Consider the following 21333-nt stretch of genomic DNA (forward strand, 5'->3'; position numbering starts at 1 on the left):
TTGAAGCGAGATGAACAACTAACCATTCTGTCCAACCCTTGGTGATGTGATCATGAGTCAAGTCCACCAGAACCTGATTAAAAAAAAACAAACAAACCCACAAAGTTTATCCAGTCAAAATAATGCACTTCATAGAAATATGACACTAGAAGCAGAAAGAACAGCAATACTTGAACTTTTAGACAAAGTCTAACAAAATGAGGCTTCTCTCAAAACCAGTGAACTTTCCACTCCGACTGCTTCATTTTGTTAAAGAAATGCTTTTCAGTTACACATAAATACAGACAATAAATAAAAGATGTCTGCACCTTTCCAAGCAGGCCTTTGTGTTTGGAGAGCAGACCTCCACCGTTCTTCACGGCAACATCTAGAGTCCGCCTGTGGAGCTCCACGAGGGAAACGCTGAACTCAAACCTAAACAGGCAGATGGCACAGTGAATTTTTATGAGCTTTGCTCTGCTTATTAAATGGCTGAAAGAAAAAAGTGAGAGGGGTGGACTCACGTCATATCGTAGACCGGGTTGAGGTTTTTCTTGACTGTGGGAGTTTTCCTCCGACCCGACCTCCGTTTGTCAGGAAGCAGGTAGAGCCGGACGTAAGGATCCGAGCCATGATCAGTGAACGCTATGAGGTTTCTGAGGAAGTCAACAAAGGGTAAGAGTCAAAACAGTAATGTGTCTGATGAAGAAATGTCCCATTTTTGTTTAATTACCTGCAGCTGTGAACAGCTACGATGAGTTTGTTTCTCTGGGAGCTGTGTCTGATCGTCAGCTGGATCTCCCCCAGTGGGAAATGACTGGGGCCTGAACCACTGTGAAGACAGTAAATACATCAAACATGCTCACGATGCCGGAGCTGTAAAGACCTTTTAGGTTTGTTGTTGCATACTATCAAAACACACTTATACACCAACCAAACAGCTACCTTTGTTGTTCAACATGTCCTTAAATCATGATAAGAAGATGTCAAAATATTAGGAACTATTTGATAAAGATTGATAGATACTTGTGAAAGTGCTCGAGTCTTTGCTGCAGCTCCTGAGCAGCGTAAGGGTTGGAGATGTCTGAAGCAATGCTGGGAGTTGGCTCCTTGCCACTGGCCAGGTGCTGCTGGGAGCCCGAGATGGCCAGGTTTGAGGTGCTTCTCCCAGTCTCCGCCAAGCTCTTCCCTCCTCCACCTGCACTGCCATCCTGCCCAAAGTCCATGCTTCGCTGGGTCCTCACAGTCTCCTTAGCTTCTTTCTGCCTGCTCAGCACCTCCTGGGCTGACACGGAGGATGATCTGGGAATGTCTGAGGTAGAGGTGGGAGGCTTGGGCGATTCTGAGGAGATAGAGGGCCGTGGGGTCGAGTTGGAGGACTCGGATTTGCGGACCTGCACCGAGGACGGGGTGGAATTTGAAGCTGTTGAAGTGCCCTTATCCATGCTCAACACCTGAAATCATCAGGATACAGAGAAAAATAATTATTTTTACAGTTTTGAATGGCATAAAAAATCAACAAAAAACAAACCTAGGAAAAGGCATTTCTGTATTTTTTCAGTTTGAGAAAAAGTTTCAGTTCGAGGAAAAAGTTAGTCAGTTTCCCTACAAATAAGATTTCAACACAGACATGCTCTGTGGCATGTTTGGTTTCTGTAAACTTAATCACAAAAGAATAGCATCACAGACTGTTTTCCACTCTGGAGAGACACCAGGTGGTTAACTAGTTTTAATATTAAAGATGTAAAAATGGGTAACGTTACTGCTGCCTTACAGACTTTACTGACAGAGAGTCTCAAATCTTCTGTACTGTTTAGTTAACCAGTACTGTTAGCATTCACTTGAGAACTGCTGATAAGCTTTCCTATGAGAGGGTAAACAGAGGCCTGTGCAGGCACTGCCTACTGTTCTGCAGAAACTGTGCTGAAATTCAAAATCAAAATCATTACTCATACATAGTTTTTAAAATGATTCTCCAGAAAAGGTCAAAATGTCATTAACAATAACCCTTTATAAATAAATAATGCAGAAGCAAGACATATTATGTGAAAATACTCAAAAGTTTTAATTTTTGATTTTTCACAGAAGCAATGCGATGCATCGTCATAGTAACGGAGCAGTATGTACCGAGACGCTCTCCTAGCCTATCATCACATGACTTTCTTCATCAGAATCTTTAGAAACCCCAAATCTCAAGTCACAGGGTGGGAGGTCTTTGACAAGCTTTATGGCTTCAAAGTTAAGTGGCCTGGATCATTTTAGATTTGAAAACATCATCCTTAAGGAAAAAAATCGCTACTCCTTTACCCGCAGAGCCATCTTGATCTTGAGGGTACAGCTCGGTCCAGAGTTCCTCAGAGGGAACCTTTGGTTCAACGTCATCTCCTCTGCCTCCAGCAGGCGAGTCAGGGGCAGTGTTAATGTCCCCAATGAACAATCGTGCTTCTCATCCTTCACCTGAAATATAAAGTGTGATTAATTTTTTTTCCCTAAAGGGTAATCTAAGTTATAGTTCATACATTCAATTTTCTAAGCATTTATAAAATCAACTGTATGTCTTCATACCTCAACCTCCAACTCTTGGACTTTGGGATTGTGGATGAGGAAGGTGAAGGTTTCCTCCCACAACGGTTCATGAGTCTTATATTTGGTCTGGAAACAGACAGAAAGGAAGAGAAGAAGAAAATATTACGCACTGATGGATCATTCATTCGATGTCAAGAAGCAAGTGTACGGGCACAGGTAAGGCTCACGAGCCGTGAACCAATCACAGCCTTTATTTACATTTATTAAAGCTTTGATTCAGTTTGTTTATGAGTCTTTTATGTACAAAAAATGGCTCCCATTTTCATAATTGGCATCTTGGGAAATGAATAAATCAACCACAGTTAGCACAAATGAGGATTTTACGTGCTCTCACCTTACTCTCGTAGGACTTGTGTCCCACTCTGAACTGGACAAACGGGCTGGGATCACTGGTCACCTTCTTACCAGACTGCAGCAGGAACAAAAAAAAACAAAACAACACACAGGGTTTGCAAACCAGTAATAATATTGAACTGGGTATGCTAGCATTATATGTAATCAGAGTGAGTGTTTCTTTGGAGTTCAGTTTGAAACAAAAGGAGTGACACTGTACTCCACTAAATAAATTAAATTAATCTCATACAGTGTCATTTTGTTACTTTTCAAGAAAGGAATTAAAGAAAAAAAGGACATCAGGTAAAAGTGCCCAGAACCAGTTAGTGTAGAAAACACACCAGATTATTGTAAAAGAAAAGATGAGAGTCAAACAAGTTTCAAATGTAGCTCAGACAACAACACTGTTATTGACAGAATCAGTTTTAGTCAACGAAGACGATGAGAGGAGTTTGTTAATGAGTTTTAAAAACAGGAAACATGATCAGCTGTGAAGTTGCTCTGGATGCTACAGCAGCACTTCCTAAAGCGAACATGACCTAATGAGTTTTAACTGAACTATCCAGGTTTTTAGATGTTTGATGTTTTTATTTAGTCTTAAGTGCTAAAAGCAAGAAAAGTAACATTAAAAATATTCACAAGAAGCATGTCTTTGCTGAAAATCCCCACAGACCTCTTTGCAAATGGCTTCAAACAGGAACTATTTTCTTCTGGCGAAAGTAGTTCCAGTGAACGCTCTAAGTAGTGAGGTCTGTGAACCATCACAACAGACATGTTAGTCTCACTGTAAATATTTTAAATGCAATTCTTGGAGCTTGGTTGACCATTTCAAATACACTCCCTGACCGTTTAAGGTTGCCACAACTTTCCCTAAAAGTTGTCTTGAGTGTCTAGATCGGTAATAGTATCCACAGAATTGGTAAAAGGTATCGCCACAAATAAGGACTTCTTTTTCAGTCAGCGATCAGAAACTGAATTCTTTATTTGTTCAGCTTCTGAGTTTTAGAAGAACTACAAAATAACCATCAGTAGCAAAACTTGTAGCAACGGGAAACTGAGAAACAAATTCAGACTACTCAGATCAGTATTTTAAGTTTTGTACTTTTTCCCTGAATGTGCTTAACTGCTTCATATACTACATGGCCAAAAGTATGCGGACACCCTTTATCTTCAGAGTTTCAGCAGAAATCCCAGTAGAGCAGCTTTGCCCCAGCTCCCTATGCTCCTCTTAAACGGGAGTTTTTCCTTCCCGCTGTCACCACGTGGTTGTTCATCCGATTATTGAGGTTTTCTCTCCTAATACAAAGTGCTTTGAGGCAACTGTTGTGATATGGCGTGATGTAAATTAAAGTAAATCTACGTGCCAGCTTACATCAGCTAATGGCTCAGTTGGTTTGCAACTCTCTCATGGTGAATCGTCATTATGCTGCTTCTGCAAGCCACTCTGTAACCCACCTCATCTCCAGCTTTTCTGTTTCTTACATTTCAATGTCAAATTGGTGTGGATGAGGGGATCTTGCTGCTCGTGTCCCTGCCTTTATGGTTGCCAAATATGAGGGTAGAAATGCCCAGAGGCCCCAGAACAGAGCCACACGGCAAATAGAAATGACCGCAGGTAATATAACAATGCTATTTTGACGAACGTAAGCCTTAAGCATCTGATGTTTTAGACAGGGCTCTTGTACTTAATGGCAGCATTCATTTTTTCCACTTATTCAGCATAGCATTCCCCTCAACCTTAAAGCTACATACATTAATAAAAAAATGTTTAGAAAACCCCTAAACCCATGTCTGACATCGAATTTATCAACACTGAACTATAACTTTCCAAAACAGACACTACAACATCCACTGGCCAGCTGTCAAGCTCTTTTGTTTATTTCACAACAATTAAGACTTTTCTCAAACAAAGCATTGGAGTCCACATACTTTTGGTCATATTGTGCATAAACATTACTGTATTTCTTTATATTATTTCCCTTCAGTGTCTGATTGGGATGGGTGTGCTTGGTTGCCGTGGCATTACCTTGATGGCCTTACTGACCGAGCCCTTCCTCAGCCCCGCTTGGTTGAACTCTAACGGATTGCGCTTTGATTTTCCCACAGGGACAAGGAAGGAGAGAGCAAACAACACCACACACAGACACACACCACCAGGTTATTTGGGAAAAGAGCAGCATGCCGGGAGGAGGTGGAGGAAGGATTGGTGACAGCACACCAACACCATCGGCATCACCAGATGTATCGGGATGCACCGCACAGTGACACAGACAGAGAGACAACATGGATGATCACATGGTTAGTGTTATTCCCCAAATAAACCATGACATGAGGTTAAAACTAGAGCTCAACCAACAGCAAATTCAGGCTGACGTACACAGATGAATGAAAACATTGAACTTTTTACACAACATGTCATTAACCGCACTGATAAAAACATTACTTTTAGACACTATTAAATAGTTTGGATATTAAAAACTCAAGTCTTTTTCTGTTTTAATGAAATAATGAGGATTCTAAAAGATGTTCATTTATTATGCCAAAATATCAGCCAAAACACATTGATTGGACTCTAGTGAAAATACCACAGCATTAGGTAAGTCAGTGGATATAATGGACAAGAAAATACATGGATGTTAGAGAAAAATGAAAGTCAGATGATTTGTGATATAGTAATGACTGGGGAACATATATAAAGATTTCTAAATGGAATGAAAACAATGATATTAAGACCATGGACAGCAAACCCAATGAAAAGTGTTTCAGTGTTGAGGAAGAACAGAATGGAGTGAAATGGCAACAAAACAGAATGTAGCATCCTGTTATTCAACTTTCAACTACATCAAAGACAGAAACCAATAATTTTAGAAGGAAGAAGTATTGTTGAGGAAAAGGAAGGGTAGCTGCACATGCCACTGTAAGGTGTATCAACAGGGTAACAATGAACATCATGTTGATGGCTCGTTTATGCTCAGAGTGGGCCTTCATGCATCAGGTTTTGGGAATTAGAGAGAGACTTTAACAGCCCAACCATGGGCAGAATAAATATATTACGCCCTGGGATGAGGTTGGGTTAGAAATATGAAGGAACTATACAAAACCTCATCAAGTCAGTATTGATCCAGCACAGAAAATGGGCTGAAAAACTCAAGCTTGTTTTTACATCGTGGACTCGTGATGAGATGAGAAGTAAGACGTTTAAGGAATTCACAGACTTGATGACCATCAAGGGGTTTGAGTTTATCTGCCATTTAAACTAACAGAGGACTTTCCATAGATATACACATCCTGATACCTTACTGGTCACTCTTATAAAACCTGGCTATTGTTGAGTTTTGCTTGTATACAATAACAGTTAGATACTTGATATCAAGGAGAGATAACCTATGATCATTGAAGTTTATCCTCTCAGATCTTTTATACCTTATTCTATAATTAACCATTTCTTCCAATGAGGTCCATTACTGTCTATAAAATTACGATAAAAGACGCCTCACGGACTCTAATAGGAGGCCCCTGTGGCAAACCCTAGAGTTCAAGTCAATAGTTAGATGAATGAGGTCATTCAGGTAAAGGCTACTCTGAGTGCACCCTCTTCAGATCTCCCCAAAACACTCAGGCCTCACCAAAGCGACTGACCCAAAATAAAAATCGTTTACAGCCACACCTATACATTGTATTGATGGGTCAACATGGCTGCCATATTGGTGAAACATCCAACAGAACCCATAAATGTTTTAATTTCCCTGATATTAAGCTTAAGAGAAGCTTTACTTACTGTGCCCTCTCCTTAAAAAATTGAATTCAGCAGGAACATATGAAAAGAAGCTTCTCACATTTCACGTTATCATTCCTTGAAAAGAGACATGCCACAAACCAGCGGTGGTATCTTCATGTATATGTGTAAGTCTACTATAAAGTAAATGCCATCTTGGCATTCACCATCACACGGTCTGTGCATTACTTTAAAAATAATCACACTGGCTCCAGGTTTTTGTGGAGCTCTGGCCCCTGGTGTCAGAATTAAAGCGAGTGGGGACATGGGAAGGGGAAACCTGAACACACAATGGGCTTAAACAGGAAGGATGGAGGGAAGCAATCCACAGAGAATTCACCCTCCCTAGTCTACAAATCTCACAATGGTCAAAACGCATGCCTTCCTCCTTACAAACTTCAAAACAACTGAGATCAGTAACTTTGCCCCTGTTTTTTGGACTAAATCAAGTCTGTGAGCGCTGAAATGAACAAATTTAAACTTTTGATGTCTGATGTGTTTGAGAAGACGACATCGAAATGGTTCAAACTATTTTCTGTTTTTTTTGCCGTCTCATTGCAGAACACAGAGTAAGACTGAATAGCTTTTAACAGTATCCACACAGCAGTATTGATTTGTTTACCCTTTTACAGTAAAACTCAATTGCTCTGATAAAATGGAATCTGTGTCGGCAGCCAAACAGAAAACCATCAACATGGCTTATTTCTGAGGAGGAAATGAGCCGTTGATACAGTGAATTAGCTGCGGTGAAGAGAACATGAAACTTGATTAGTAGAAACAATGTACCATAAGTCTACTCATTCTGCAAGACCAATAATATCTTGTAATACACAATAATGGTGGAGGAAGGATGCTTTTGACAGGCCTTAAATGTAAACAATCATTGTGGTTTTGATCATCTTCCAGCCAAACCTTTTTCTCGTGTGCCTCAGCTTTGGAATCAGTCAAACCAATCAACAACAATTTAACAAACAATAATTATATTAGGGAATCTAACCCAAGCACACATAGGGATCCATGCTCATCAGGCAATCTTTTCTTCTTTTAAACAAACAAACAAGGAAGCTCTCTAATCATGCCATTCTCACACTGCAGGATGCAGAAAACTGCCAGCGGACTCACAAATAAGCTCCGATAGAGAGAAGCCGTGTTCTCGCAAAACACGAGGCCCGCCGCGCGCCTCTCTTTTAAGTAGCCAGAGCCCAAGTTCCCCTCGAAGACACTCTTCAGAGGGAAGAGGAGGTGAGGAAGAGAGAGGAAAAGCAGAGAAGAGGAGGCTGAAAAGAGGAAGGTCAGGTCTGTGCTACAGAAATCAGAAACTAACAGTTCTTAACAGAGTTAGCTTTTTACCACCTGCCACAAACAACAACGAGTGAACAAACAGAACTGTTTTAGTTCAAGTATGTTTCCACCGTACAGGGAATTTGAAATTGTATTCTTTGTGTAAGACGACAAAGTAAAACTACCACATTAGGAAAATATGCTGAATATATTTAGAATATAAAATGTAGTTTAATTTATTTTTTTTTAATGGAGATCTTCAGTAAAGGCCGCATATTATAAATCATCCATCTCAGACTCTTTGCTAAGCTTTGGAGATGAAGTCAGTACTGAGCTGCACTTCTTCTCTTCTGACTTAAAGACAATTTTTCTCTTCCAAAGCAATTTTTAATCTTCATCTTTGTGCCTGATAACTTTTCAGAGATATTACTACAGAGAGAAGAACAAGAAAGAAGTAGCAAGAGAAGCAAGAGACCGAAGTGATACAGGCAAAGTTAAAAATAAAACTGATCTCAGAGTCTGCAGAAAAAACAAAATCCCAGTGAAGAACAAAGAGCTCAGCAAACACTGCAAACACTGGTTCATTGAGCTTCAACACACTTAGATCAATGAACAGAGCAGCTATATCAACATAATCATCCTCGTCTTTCAGCTCTATACATTAACACGTATTTAGGTTTTAATTTCTGTTTGTGTAAATAAATGCTGCTGCCGGTCACGAATGCGACGTTCGGCCGGGTCGACTCACCGGAAGGTTTCTGGCCGAATCCAGGAAGACAATGAGCACCGCAGACGAGAGGCCGTCACTGGCTTGAGTGCGATCTGCTCTGACGTTCGACAGCACCTGTGAGGAAAACGAGTTAAAGTTCCAACAAAGCAAGACAACATCTCACATAGCGAGTTTAAAAATGTAAATGGAGTGCTGGATTTAAGCTCCGCCTGGTGACTGTACCTGGTCCAGCCTTTCAGGGGTGGACAACAGAGACAGCCACTCCAGTTTGAGGTGTAACTTCCCTGTAGCCACTTCTTCCAATGGAAACCACTGAAGTGAAGAAAAGTTTTTGTTAATTCTCACACTAGAACAAATGAAACAGTTGAAAAAATAAAGGTAAAATCCACGATTTTGTCTTTTCTTCATTAATATTTATCAAAAACATTTTTTTGTATAATAGATTCAGTTCGTAAGAAGACAAACTAGGTTCTTCTTTATATTTCAGGAAGAGCAAAATTGTAATTACAGCAAATATCATCACTCATTTACTTTTTGTTGAATTATTTAAAATGATGCAAGTTATAAAAATAATTCTAAATTAAAAAATAGTGTAACTTAAATTCACTAGTTCAATCTATTTGTTTGAAATCACTAAGTTTAATTGGCTATTGTGACGTCAGATAATGCCAAGCAAACAAAAACACAACAAATGACATCATCTGTCTGTCCATCAGGGTCCTACTGAAACTTACAAAAACACAACATTATTACAAAGTGCAAAGAAAAATCCAAGAGTTTCTACTTGTATGTGCAGCAACGAGCAAACAGCATTAAAGTATAATGTGATAAGTGAATAAAATTGCAACTGGATCATTAAACGACTGAAATGTTACTTTAAACCAGCAGCGTGCCAAAAGCATTGAATGCAGCACACACCTCATCGACCTTCTGTTCCTTCTGGAGCTCGGCCATGTCGATTACAAGACTGGAAAAACAAATTGGGAAGAATTTGAATAAATAAAATTTAAAATCCCTGTGCAATATCCTCAAATGTCTTATTTTGCCCAACGCCCCTAAATAATAACAGCAATTCACATTTATCAAAGATTGTCTGGGCGTTTGGATTTTTTACAGGGAAAAAATGAATTAGTTATAAATATAAGCTGCGGATGAAGTTTCCTTATTTTTGCCTTCTGTTGATTAAATTTTCACAGAGGTTTCAGAATGACGCTGACTCATCACAGCACACGACAGACTGTGTCGTGACGCTGCGCAATAATGAAGTCTGGTGGGAAATGAAATTCAGACACCAAGGATTCGGCTTGAAAGCTGCGATTGCTTTCAGAGGCCTCGTCCTCTGATGAAAACCTGTTACGAATCACATCAAACAGCAAACAGTATAAATTAGTGAGAAAAACACTCATAAGATTTATCCAACACAGGAAAGTTTTCTTTAAATATGAATTGTGTCTTTCAATTTATAAAGCCAGTCATCAACTTAATACTAAAGTAAAAAAAGCTGGAAATGTCTAAACATTAGTCTTTCTCCAAGCCAAGTTGACATCCTTAAAAATAACAAAAATACTTTTTAAAAAAATGTTACAAAAACTGAAAAAAGCAGCACAGCCACTAAAGAAGAATTTCTTTTTGCATTTCACTTGATAGATGAATAATTATTTAACCAGCAAGTAATTAGAAAAGTAAAACAATAAGTGCAGGATGAGAGCTGAAAATCACTGTCATATTAAAACAACAGTCTTCTGTGACTCAGCTAAAATCCAGCCTAAGAAGCAGCGTTACCTTCCCAGAAAGTCGTCCTGATCAGGGTCTTCATCGAACAGTTCAATCTCCATACTGCTTCCCGAGTGATCATACACCAAGGCCTGAAAATAAACAAACTGGCATTACTACATACTGCACACACAATACACACACACACACACACACACACACACACACAGACAAATGAGAAGGCGTGGCTGCAGACTGGATGGGAACACATTGACTTTGAGTTTGTACTGAGCAGGTCCGCTGCTGGTGCCAGATAAAAACAAGACAATAGATTACATGTCAGGAGAAACATCTTGCTCATTCACCTCTTCAACAAAGACAAAGGGAAGGGATCAAATAAATAAAATATGTTTTGGTGGCTCGCAAATCAAACCAGATGAACATGATAAATGTCTAAATCACATCCTAAAAAAATAATTTATCTTTGGTCTCTTTTTTGGACTTTGGATCAAAATATTAAAGCGCGGAACAAAAAGAAACAACCCATCATTTAGTCTTGATTTTTAGTTTCTTTAAAATGTAAAAAATAAATATTAAATCTTGTCACTATATGTTACATGTTTGTGTATTTTAATGGTGCAGTTAGGGCTGCATGACGTGTAAAATACAGTGAAAACAGCTTTCTTAGCCAAAAATGTGCACCCATTATATTAACTTTGTTAATCAAAAACTCAACAGAATCAGGAGATATTAAATACTGTTATATGTTACAATACAATACAAAAAAAAAGATGGACAATATTAGACTCTAATCTTGTCACCAGTGACTCTGTGCAGCATCCTATCAAGCTTACCTCATAAACTTCGTTCCACTTTGGGTTTACGGTGTCGTGGATGACTTTGCTCTGAAAGAGATCCGTCCCAATCTTGATGACTCCATACGGATCCGACTTCCCTTTGACCAGCCCTCCCAGGAACTTGTCCTTACGCAGCAGTTCCTGAGCCTCGATGAAGTGGATTCTCAGGACGCACTGAGGACACAGAAAAATTATCATCAGAGCTTTTGAGGGCATCCACTCAGCCATTGAGGAAATCATCCAAATTACAGATTTATTCACCTATTTAACTGATTTAAATTTATAGTTTTAACAGCTATAATTTACTTTGCTGCATTGTGTTACCTTGGGAATGGGAAAGCGCAGTCTAGCCATCTGGGCCTCTGACACTAGCGGGATGTCGATGCGGTTTGGCAGCACCAGGTAGCTGTAGATGATGTCCTGCAGTAGATTGTCACATAACCCACTGACAGAGTGATGGACGGGGAGAGAAGGAGAGAGGGAGGGGCGGGAGATGAAGAACAAATGTAAGAAATCATTAAAACTGACGTTATATTGTGTTAAAATCTCCAGCTATGCAAAGCGAGGCCCTGTGCATACTTAGGTGTGCTTAGTCATGCTTCTCTCTGGTTCCTGAAATGCATTCACATGATGATTAGTGGCTGAAAAACAAATCTTTACTCATCCAGACTGAAAACAGCCAACAAGTATACCGAGACAGCAGTAAATCCCAGCTGTTGTTTATGCACAGTGACATGGAACACAGACTCAGTACTGTGGTATGTCTAAGTATATGTGACGGAATCAGGTGACCATATAGTTAGTCACATATCGGAGCCACACCCACAACAAGCACACGACTCGCTGACTTATAAATAACAAATTCTGAACGATACATGGAAATAACCCTCAGATTCACAATTTGGACCCAAACTGACAAAAACGCTAATAAATAAATAAAAGACAAACAACCATCTTTCCTGTGCAGCATAAACACTGCTTTTCTTTGCAGGTAAAGCTGTTCTATGACCGGAGTAATCAAGACACTGTTTCTGGGAGGAATCATGTTGTTGTTGAATTTCTGAATAGTAAAAGTTCAATCAGCTCCTCTGTATTAATCCAAAATGATCTCTGTTTGACAGCAAACTAAATACCGTGTATGGCTCATCCTTTGATATTTGACCTCTTTCCTCTAGGTGGCAGCAGCATCCTGTGTAAGAACAGCATCGGCTGCTTTCAGAAGGAATGACTTAATCCTCTGGAGCAGCTGATTCTGGGTCAGCTTTACTCTGGCATTTCACATCAGTGCAAACTTGATTTTAGTGTCGACACGCTGATTCCTGAGCTGCTTGCTTAACTACATAACTGCCTCCAGATGAGATTAAGTGGTGCAATTCTGCTGCCAGGCCCATGCTTAAAACACTCAATGAGGTTTCAACACATCCCATCAACCCTATAAAAGGAGCTCGGTTTGGTATTAGACTGAACATTGTGTGTGTTTGTGTGTGTGTGCGTGTGTGTGTGGCATTAATGCTGCTATTCAAAAAGGAAGCAGCTAGGGGTGACCTCAGGTTTTCCTACTGTTTCGGGGCTAAATGCAAATACTCAGTGAGGAAATATGAGTGCCCTCACGCACAGGAAGAGGTGGGTGGGGCTATCGCAGGTCTGTAGCTCAATCACCACACACACACGCACACACACACATGTGCACACACAAACACACATTTTCTTTGAACTTGCTGAACAAGGATAGCTACATTTCACAGGGTGGAGTTATTTAGAAACCGCAGAGTGTTTCTCTGCTGACAACAAATAGTAAACCACCAGCCAGCAGCAGCACGCCTATAAAGGAGTAGCAACACAGCTAGCAGTGTGCTAACAGCAGCCAGGGCAGGGAGTTGTTGCTCTGATAAGGGCTTTAAATGAAGGAAACTTCAAGAACTTCAAGGGAAAAATCCCCACTTTGGTGCAGACTGACATCACAACAACAACAACAACAACAACTGGATGGACTCTTATAAAGACTGGGCTCTCTGAAGCAGACTGTGAGACACTCTCACACCTCTGACACTGTGTGATAAAAAAAGTGCTGCACAAGCATCAAATCATCAAGAGCATAAAGGCTCCTAACAGCCCTTCATATACACTTTACTGTACACTTACGTTTAATAGCACAGTGATGTTAAAAGGCAACACCGTCGGACAAGAGCAAGAGCCTGGAAGACGTACTATCAGAAGATGCTTTAAACGCTATCTAGCAAACACACCACAACGTTAGCGCGAGACAATTAGAGCTCAGGTCTTAGCGTCTGGGCTGGACTCTGCTGTCTGTTTCTCTGCCAACACTACGTGGTTTTATATTTGTAGTCTTCACAAGTCAAAAATGTCAAAATAACTCTTAATGCCGTTCTCGTAAAAGTGGTAGAAACACCAGAAAAGCCTTGTGTAAGCCTGGTTACATACTAACCTGAAGTGGTTAATAACCTGCATCACTGATCACTGTTATTAGTCGCATGTTAGCTTATTACATTAACCTCAGTGTGTCAGCTCACATTTGTACAAACATGAAGCATGTTAATGTGCCTTTGCTTTCAGCTGAGCTCTCGCCACCGCTGCAAAAGGTAAAAGCACAAAGTGCAGGAAGCTCACAGGCTGTAAAATTCACTAACATTAACCTTATTAAGATTTAGGATGATTATTCTCTTGTAAAAAATACAAATTGTTAGTTAAAATAAGAAGTTTTGACAATTACTTTTATCTAAGGTTTGCACATTTTGACTTTGCAGGAGAAAATAAAATCTTATAACCCCGTAATGCACCAGCGACACTTTTGACATCACGTTTCATCACGTATCATCGACTTTGGCAGACGAGTTAATTAAAGCGACAACTTGAAGGTCTTGTCTGAAGTTAAGTTATAGTAGGCATAAAAGACAAAGCCATAAAATGAAGCACATAAAGCTTTCAATGTCTTTTTCTGCTGAACAATCTGTTTCACTCAACCAAGGGAACAAATTACCACACAGCTGGATCTGGCAAACACATTCGCTCCCTTTAAAATGGAATAAAAGACTTAAAGCTTAGAGACCAAAGACTGCTCCGTGTCCTTAGAGATGAAAAAAAGAATTCCTGTCTGGAAAATCTTCCCACAAATCCAACCAACGTCCCATCTCTGTCTATGGCGGGTCTGCTTTCATAATAACACAGCTAAAAATATCAACACTTAGAGGGGAAAATGAATGGTTATAATCCATTCTGTGATCCTGCGGTTAACGTAATAGTTTGAGCATCAGAGCCCGAGAGCCTGCTCCGGCTGTGTCCGCTGTGATCGTCTCTTTAACATGATTGCGAGTGTTCGGCATATTTGAGCTTCCAAAACTGTAACGTGGTGAAACTTATCGGAAGCGAGATATTTTCTGATTAAAAATTAAGTGATCTTAGTTCAGCCCGACTTTAATGTTGTGTCTGTGTCAGCTCATACTTGCAGGCAGCTGGGAAAAGAGAAATCATGAATATGTAATGAATACTAAATAAAAAATTATGTGTTACAAGACTTTTTATTTCCCATAAAAAGCAGTTTGCTTTGAATTGCCCAAATTACATTTCTAATTTGTGTCTTTCCCCCCACAAATTAAGAGTTTTCACAGCTATTTTAATAAAGAATCCAACTCTAAAGGAACTAATAACTGACCCTGTAAGTCATTCAGGGTCTGATTTCTCCTGTTTTTTTGTTAAACACTAATAGTTTGCAGTTGCTGCAGCTGGCAGCAAGCTGCAATCTTTGTGTCATGTCCAGGTCAATTAATATTTCCATGAGCTCAGCAGAATAAGGAAAATATTCGTGAACGGAAACCAAAAAGGAAAACAAGTCTTCTCACAAAATGTAACAAAACACAGCAGTACAAAGCAACTGGGTTTTATTAAAGGTGGGTAAGCCTCTCTCTGTCACTCACTACATTCTTACAGATTAGGTGCTCTCGACTCCCACAGCATCCAACTGGAACTCACAGACTCTAAATCATCTGAAATAATGTGTCCAGCGATTCTCACAATATGTCATAATAATGCACATCTGGTTTTTATATGAGACGAGGAATTAAGGTTTACAGATCATTAAAACCAGAATGAAATATTTATCATGCTCAACAACTTCCACAGCAGCATGTGAGCGACACAAAACACTCTGGTATCACGGTGGGTGACAACGCCTCCAACAGGAAGAGAACGGTAGGTGCGTGTTTGCATGTGTGCGTGAGAGAGAGATTAACTCCAACATGACACAGTTTATGTGAAACAAATAGCCTCAAACATGCAGTCACAGTGTTACGATGGCTCATTGGGACAGCAGTTATTCCTCTATGATTCATCACTGCCTGTGACAGTCACCACTTTTGAAAAAATTCAATCAGAAGACCAAACTTCTCTATTTGACTTTAGCCGTCTTGTTCTCCCATAACAGACCCTTCGCTGCAGTGCGGGGATGCCCGTCTCTTTGTTGAAACTGAACTGAACTTAAAGAATGTCTCCTGCTTTCGTAATGCAAATAATTGTCAATCCAGCCTGTAACAATGCATGACATCCTCATAAAATCACACAGCAGATTTTATTTATAAATAATTATCTGCAGGTACTTACTTGACACCAGGAATGTCCAACATATTTGTGAGCCCAGTCCAATTGATGTCCAGCAACTGAAAAACAGACAAATACTACAATTTAGACTTTATTATTTAGATTTACTAAAAAAAAATTAGAAGAAGATGAGAAAACAGCAAAAGGCCAATTGGTATTTTTAAAACTTCAATGCTTTCTGATGAAAATGTGATGACAGAGAAAGATATTAAATTTTTAGACTGGATTTTTGAAGGTTTCAGAGATCAGCAAGTCTGAGGATTTTCAGGAAATATGATTAAAAATTCCCTCTGCACTCGCATTTTATACTGCTTTTAAAAAAAAGCTTTTTGTGCCATAGTAAATGTTAACACTTTAATAAAATTTGAAAATGTGAATGAGTCAATACCCAAATATAATCTCAGCAAAACCACAGATTTATTCTTTTTTCTCCAAATAATAAACCAGACAATTTTCAACTATATGACAATTCTTAACGGGATACTTTTATTTTCCATTTCATACAGATGTTGAAGCCAGATGTTGAAAGCATGTGCTTCCAGAGTGCAGTAGATAACGCTTGATAGGTCGCTAGTTTGACTCCAGCTGGAGAGACATATCCCCCTGGGGAGGGGGGGTCACATCAGGAAGGGCATCTGGTGTAAAACTGCCAAATCAAATGTGTGACAAGGCAGCAGCCCGAAGCAGCTCGATGTAGACGGTGAAATAATAAAGAGAGTCTCTCTGAGATCTTCTCCTGCATATTAACAGCTCCTCACTGAGTCAGCAAAACACAGATGGGAACGGCCAAGAGCCGAGCTCTGAATTCAGTCGATATAATCGATACGGATGCTTCCCGTGTGAATGCACACAGCACTGACTGCGGGCATTACTTTATACTAACAAATAATTAGCTGCAAGACATTAAGTCTACATTATAAGGGCTAATAAAAGAAATCCAATTTCATCATAACACTTAACAGTAAACTCCTGACAAACTCCTGACAAACAGTGAACTTCCTCTTACTCATTGCCACAAAACAAACAGTCAAGCTGGTTTAAATCCTTATGTTTCTGCTTTTTAGCCATTTCCAACAGTCAGGAATGAACTGCTGCCGACTGAGCCAGAGAGGCCAGACTATCTTCTGCACAGATCAAACCTGGGTACGATAGACTGTGTAGTAAATGTCACTTGCTGTAAATGTCTCAGGAACATGTTGCACTGTTTGAAGGTGTATTACTGCTAATGTCACAGTTACTAGTCATTTTTATCCAGAAAATTATACGGACACAGATAGCATCTGGACAACAGGAAGTTCAAGCAGTGTGTTTACATGTGGGACGTTTAGACAAAACCATATATGTCAGTTGTTAGCCTAACATGGTGTTTGTATGCTAGTGTTTTTCTATGATGGGGGATAAAAATGCATGAAAGTTTCAGATGAGTCAGACTGATTGTACGGAACAGTAATTACCACTATTTACAGTACAAAACTTTCTTATCTTATTTAAGATAATCTGGTAAATATGAGCCGGTCAGCTGCACAGAAACAACAGAGCGAATAATGCAAACAGAAACTTTATCGAAGGCGGTGCTATTTAATGTGTTTTTAATGACACAGCAGGTTGCTAGCGTGCTCCCGTGATGAAACCCAACATGCAGGCGGGAACATGTTCTCGTCATACACCAACTGATTCCACAATAGACTCACAAAGGGCGTTAACCAGGACTCTGATATTCAGAAAGAGAGCTCAACCTGGATTTCTAACCCAGTTATGAGGCTTTTGTACTGGAACTTTAACTGGGTTTCTTGAAAAACCAGATAGCAAGGAGAAGTAATTAACCTCTTCGATTCTAACCCCACATTCCTGACACGCCCAAGTAAAGGTAGGAACTATGAAGCCAGTGGTAGTACTTGTGTGCGTACACTCACATGCCTGCTTATTAATGTAATGATCTAATCCTCAAATCATGCAGCAGGTCATACAAGTCAGCTTTAGTTAGAAAGATGGGAATGAATCTGCTGTTATGATGGTTGGTTAGAGAGGGGTGTCAAGATGTCATTACTAATGATAACCTCGATAAAAAGGAAAATGTGCTCACACAACATCAGTAACATCAGACGTCAAGATGGATGGAATAAAAGAGCAGAAGATATGTTGGAGTTTAACCCGTCATCCAGGAACAGACATTCAAGGCTGCAGCGAGCACAGGCTTACCAAAGCTGGACGGCTCAAGACTCGACAGGTAGAGGTGGAGCAGCTGTAATGGACTTATGTGATGGCACACTTTGGTCTCTTTAATACCAAATAATGATCTGGATGCCGCACCCTACCAAAACATTAATGCAGACACTGTGAATCTCATTACGGCCTAAATTTACTCCTGTTGTTTGCTGTCCAGTTCCAGGAGGACTCTGATCCATCCATCATGAAAAAAAAATTACAAACAGTAAATGAATCCATTAATTTACAACTGCTGCGCTCTAAAATGTATCTGTGTAGCACTTTTAATTAAAACTGAATAAACAGATCAAATTACATAAAGGAGACGTGAACAGGCAGGATCACGAGTTTCTTCTTAAAGGTATCAACAGTGTCTAAAGACTTCAAGTACAACAGATCCAAGTTCTAACTCGGACCCACAACCTCCAAAACAAGCCTCTTTAGTTCTTAATCTGGACATAGGTACCACAAACATCCATCAGCTGACCTCAGAGACGTAGCAGTTACATGATAGGGTTGTTACACAATCCCATCGCACACCTGGAATTTAATCAAGGCGCATCATTTGGAAACCACTGATCTAGAAACCTGATTTTTCATAGAGTAACAAGTTAAATTTAGGGGAAGAACCAGTCTCTGTCCTCAGTTTTTCGGGGCGACAATCAGCTGACTGATAGTTAGTGTTCACTATCACACAACTGCACTGCATTGCACAGCTCGCAGGACAATGCTCAGACTCTTGTTAGGAAATCACCTGGCTCAGACTAACACCACTCCACTGATCATTGCAGGAGTGTGAGCAGTGTGCCAGTTATCCAGGTTAACAAATATAATATATGTGTAAATGTGTATATGTAGACTTAAGGTGGAACAATGTCTTGCCAGTGCTTTTATACGTTTTCAAGATCATTACATGCAACTTTTAACAAAACTAATAATATGTTAGTGTCAGAGGAGAAGAGTGTGTCTGCAGGAGTGGGTCAGTATCTCTGAGATTACTGGTTGTGGACTTCGGGAGGTCCAGAGCAGGTCCACTGCCGGTTCAGATAGAGAGGGAGGAGGTGGAGGTGGTCAACAAGTACCTCGGGCTGTGGGTGGACAACAAACTGGACTGGTCATGCAACACAGAGCACCTGTATAAAAAAGCCCAAAGCCGACTGTACTTCCTCAGGAGGCTGAGGTTTTTTAACATCTGCAGGAAGCTCCTGAGGATGTTTTACCAGTCGGTGGTTGCTGGAGTACTTTTCTATGCTGTGGTGTGCTGGGGGAGCAGCACAGCAAAGAAGGACTCATCCAGGCTGGAAAAACTGATCAGGAAGGCTAGCTCTGTGGTCGGCATGAAGCTGGACACTCTGGTGTCAGTGGCAGAGAGAAGGACACTAAAAAAATTGCTGGACATTATGGACAATGCTGGGCATCCTCTGCACACGACCATAAACAACCAGAGGAGTCTGTTCAGTGACAGGTTGCTTCTCCCAAAGACAAAAACCAACAGACTTAAAAACTCCTTTGTCCCACACGCCATCAGACTGTTTAACACCTCTCTGGAGGGGAGAGGGAGGGGAGACAGGAGGACAAAGGAGGGGGGAACAACTAAGCTGTAGTGCCTCTTCACTGTGCAATACTTTTTGTTAATAGTCAACGGTGCAATAGACTTCAATACTTGAAATGTGCAATTCCCTTGTATTCTTATTCCTATTTATTCCATTTATCCCTTTCGTATATTTTATTATATATGTCTCTGTATTTATATATGTGTATATATATAATATTCTGCTCACGTTCTGTAACTTCTGTCGGTGCTGTGCTTTTGGAAACCGAATTTCCCAGAGGAACCCACCCGAGGGATTAATAAAGTTTTATCTTATCTTATCTCTCTTATTAAGAAACTGTGAAAAAGATTATAAAATAGGATTAAAATGTGAAATGTTGGCTAACATTGATACAATGGAAGCAGATGAGTAGCAATGAGGGAAAACTGACGTGAGAAACTGGCAAAATTCTAGCACAGAGTAAGATATACATACATACATATAACAGGAAATGAGTCATAATAAAAGCAACAATACTACGCTTTACTAACGTAAAACTGAATCAAGCAATAAATGCATTAAATATCACAAATTATACACCTAATAAGACTTCAAAGGTGTGCGTCTTTTCTTCTTTTGAGAGTTATTACCATAAGAGACAAACGATTTACAGCAACGCATGTCTTTCTGTGGCCTAGTTAGCTCTCTATGTAGATCATGGTGGACCACAACACTGCTCCGCCAGGCTGGCACAGGAAAAGATCGAAGCAGCTGGGGGATTTCAAAGAACGCATTAGAAATGAATGAAATCACAAAAAAAAAGAACAAAAGATTCAGTGGTGTTTTTTTATTTTGAAAATCAAAGTATAGACACAGTCTGCAAACATGCTAAACTGCTCTCTGCACTGGCTGATGAGGTTATTTCATTATAGTTCATTTTCACACCACAACTGATTTGAGTGTCATCCAAATGCTGTTTGTGGGTTTCTATGCAGGCATCAGGCTGTAGGTTTCACTCTGAGTGAAACCTTCAGCGTAGTGGAAGTGGAAGGTTACTCGTTTATCTTTATTTTATGAATGCACAAAATCTGGACTGGATATTGAAAAGCTTTCATTTGTTTCTGCGTGTCTGCAGTTTGGAGTAGTTTCATGCTTGCTGTGCCATCCGTGTGTTTAGCGTGTTTGCAGTACTTTATGTTGATCCTCGCTGGCTTCTCCCTTCCTCTCTCTCTCTCTCTTTTCTTTGCTATTTTGGATTCATAACCTGTTGGACAGGTTGTTTTGCATTAATATCATCGGTTGCCATTGACTCAATTAAAAGTATCTTCATTACATCAGCCTCCTTTCTGCTCCACTCCACATGAACAGTGGAAGTGTTTTCAGTTTCTCTATGAGTGAAACTGAAAATAGAGAAAACAAAACTTGTGCCACCATAAATGTCAGCAATGCAGAGACACCAACATGAAACAAAATTAGCACAAATAATTCAAGTGAATTCAAATTATATGCTTTCTTTACTGCATTTATCATGTTCCAATTGTTTTTTTGTTCATTACCAATAAATACACATTCAGTAAGCATAGTTATTGAACTAATTTCTGTGTGTTCATTTAATTTTAAACAAGTTAAATCTGATTACAGATGACCTAATCTCCACTCTGGGTAAACGCTGCACAGGCCAGATTGGGCAAGTGGAAGGAACTTATGGATGGATGATTACTGACAGACACA

At 39.8% G+C, this 21333-nt stretch overlaps 1 protein-coding gene across 5 annotated transcripts in view; it reads right to left on the reverse strand.

The window, feature by feature from the left end:
* esyt2a (extended synaptotagmin-like protein 2a) overlaps positions 1-21333 on the reverse strand; it is a 52733-nt gene that overhangs the window by 3861 nt on the left and 27539 nt on the right. For 3 of the 5 annotated variants that reach the window (XM_025900150.1, XM_025900152.1, XM_025900151.1), the window contains exons 8-24: positions 15869-15924; positions 11579-11699; positions 11252-11428; positions 10467-10549; positions 9603-9651; positions 8907-8996; positions 8703-8798; positions 7796-7897; positions 4925-4987; positions 2900-2974; positions 2545-2631; positions 2287-2436; positions 1006-1433; positions 713-811; positions 504-635; positions 309-414; positions 24-73 (exon numbers count right to left, since the gene is read on the reverse strand). In XM_025900150.1, the coding sequence (XP_025755935.1) occupies positions 24-73; positions 309-414; positions 504-635; positions 713-811; positions 1006-1433; positions 2287-2436; positions 2545-2631; positions 2900-2974; positions 4925-4987; positions 7796-7897; positions 8703-8798; positions 8907-8996; positions 9603-9651; positions 10467-10549; positions 11252-11428; positions 11579-11699; positions 15869-15924 (1964 nt within the window). The remainder of the gene's footprint in view (positions 1-23; positions 74-308; positions 415-503; positions 636-712; positions 812-1005; positions 1434-2286; positions 2437-2544; positions 2632-2899; positions 2975-4924; positions 4988-7795; positions 7898-8702; positions 8799-8906; positions 8997-9602; positions 9652-10466; positions 10550-11251; positions 11429-11578; positions 11700-15868; positions 15925-21333) is intronic. The other 2 variants (XM_005476817.4, XM_005476819.4) reach the window with 2 other exon arrangements.

This window comes from Oreochromis niloticus, linkage group LG18, assembly GCF_001858045.2.
Source record: "Oreochromis niloticus isolate F11D_XX linkage group LG18, O_niloticus_UMD_NMBU, whole genome shotgun sequence".
In the NCBI taxonomy this organism is placed as follows: Eukaryota; Metazoa; Chordata; class Actinopteri; order Cichliformes; family Cichlidae; genus Oreochromis; species Oreochromis niloticus.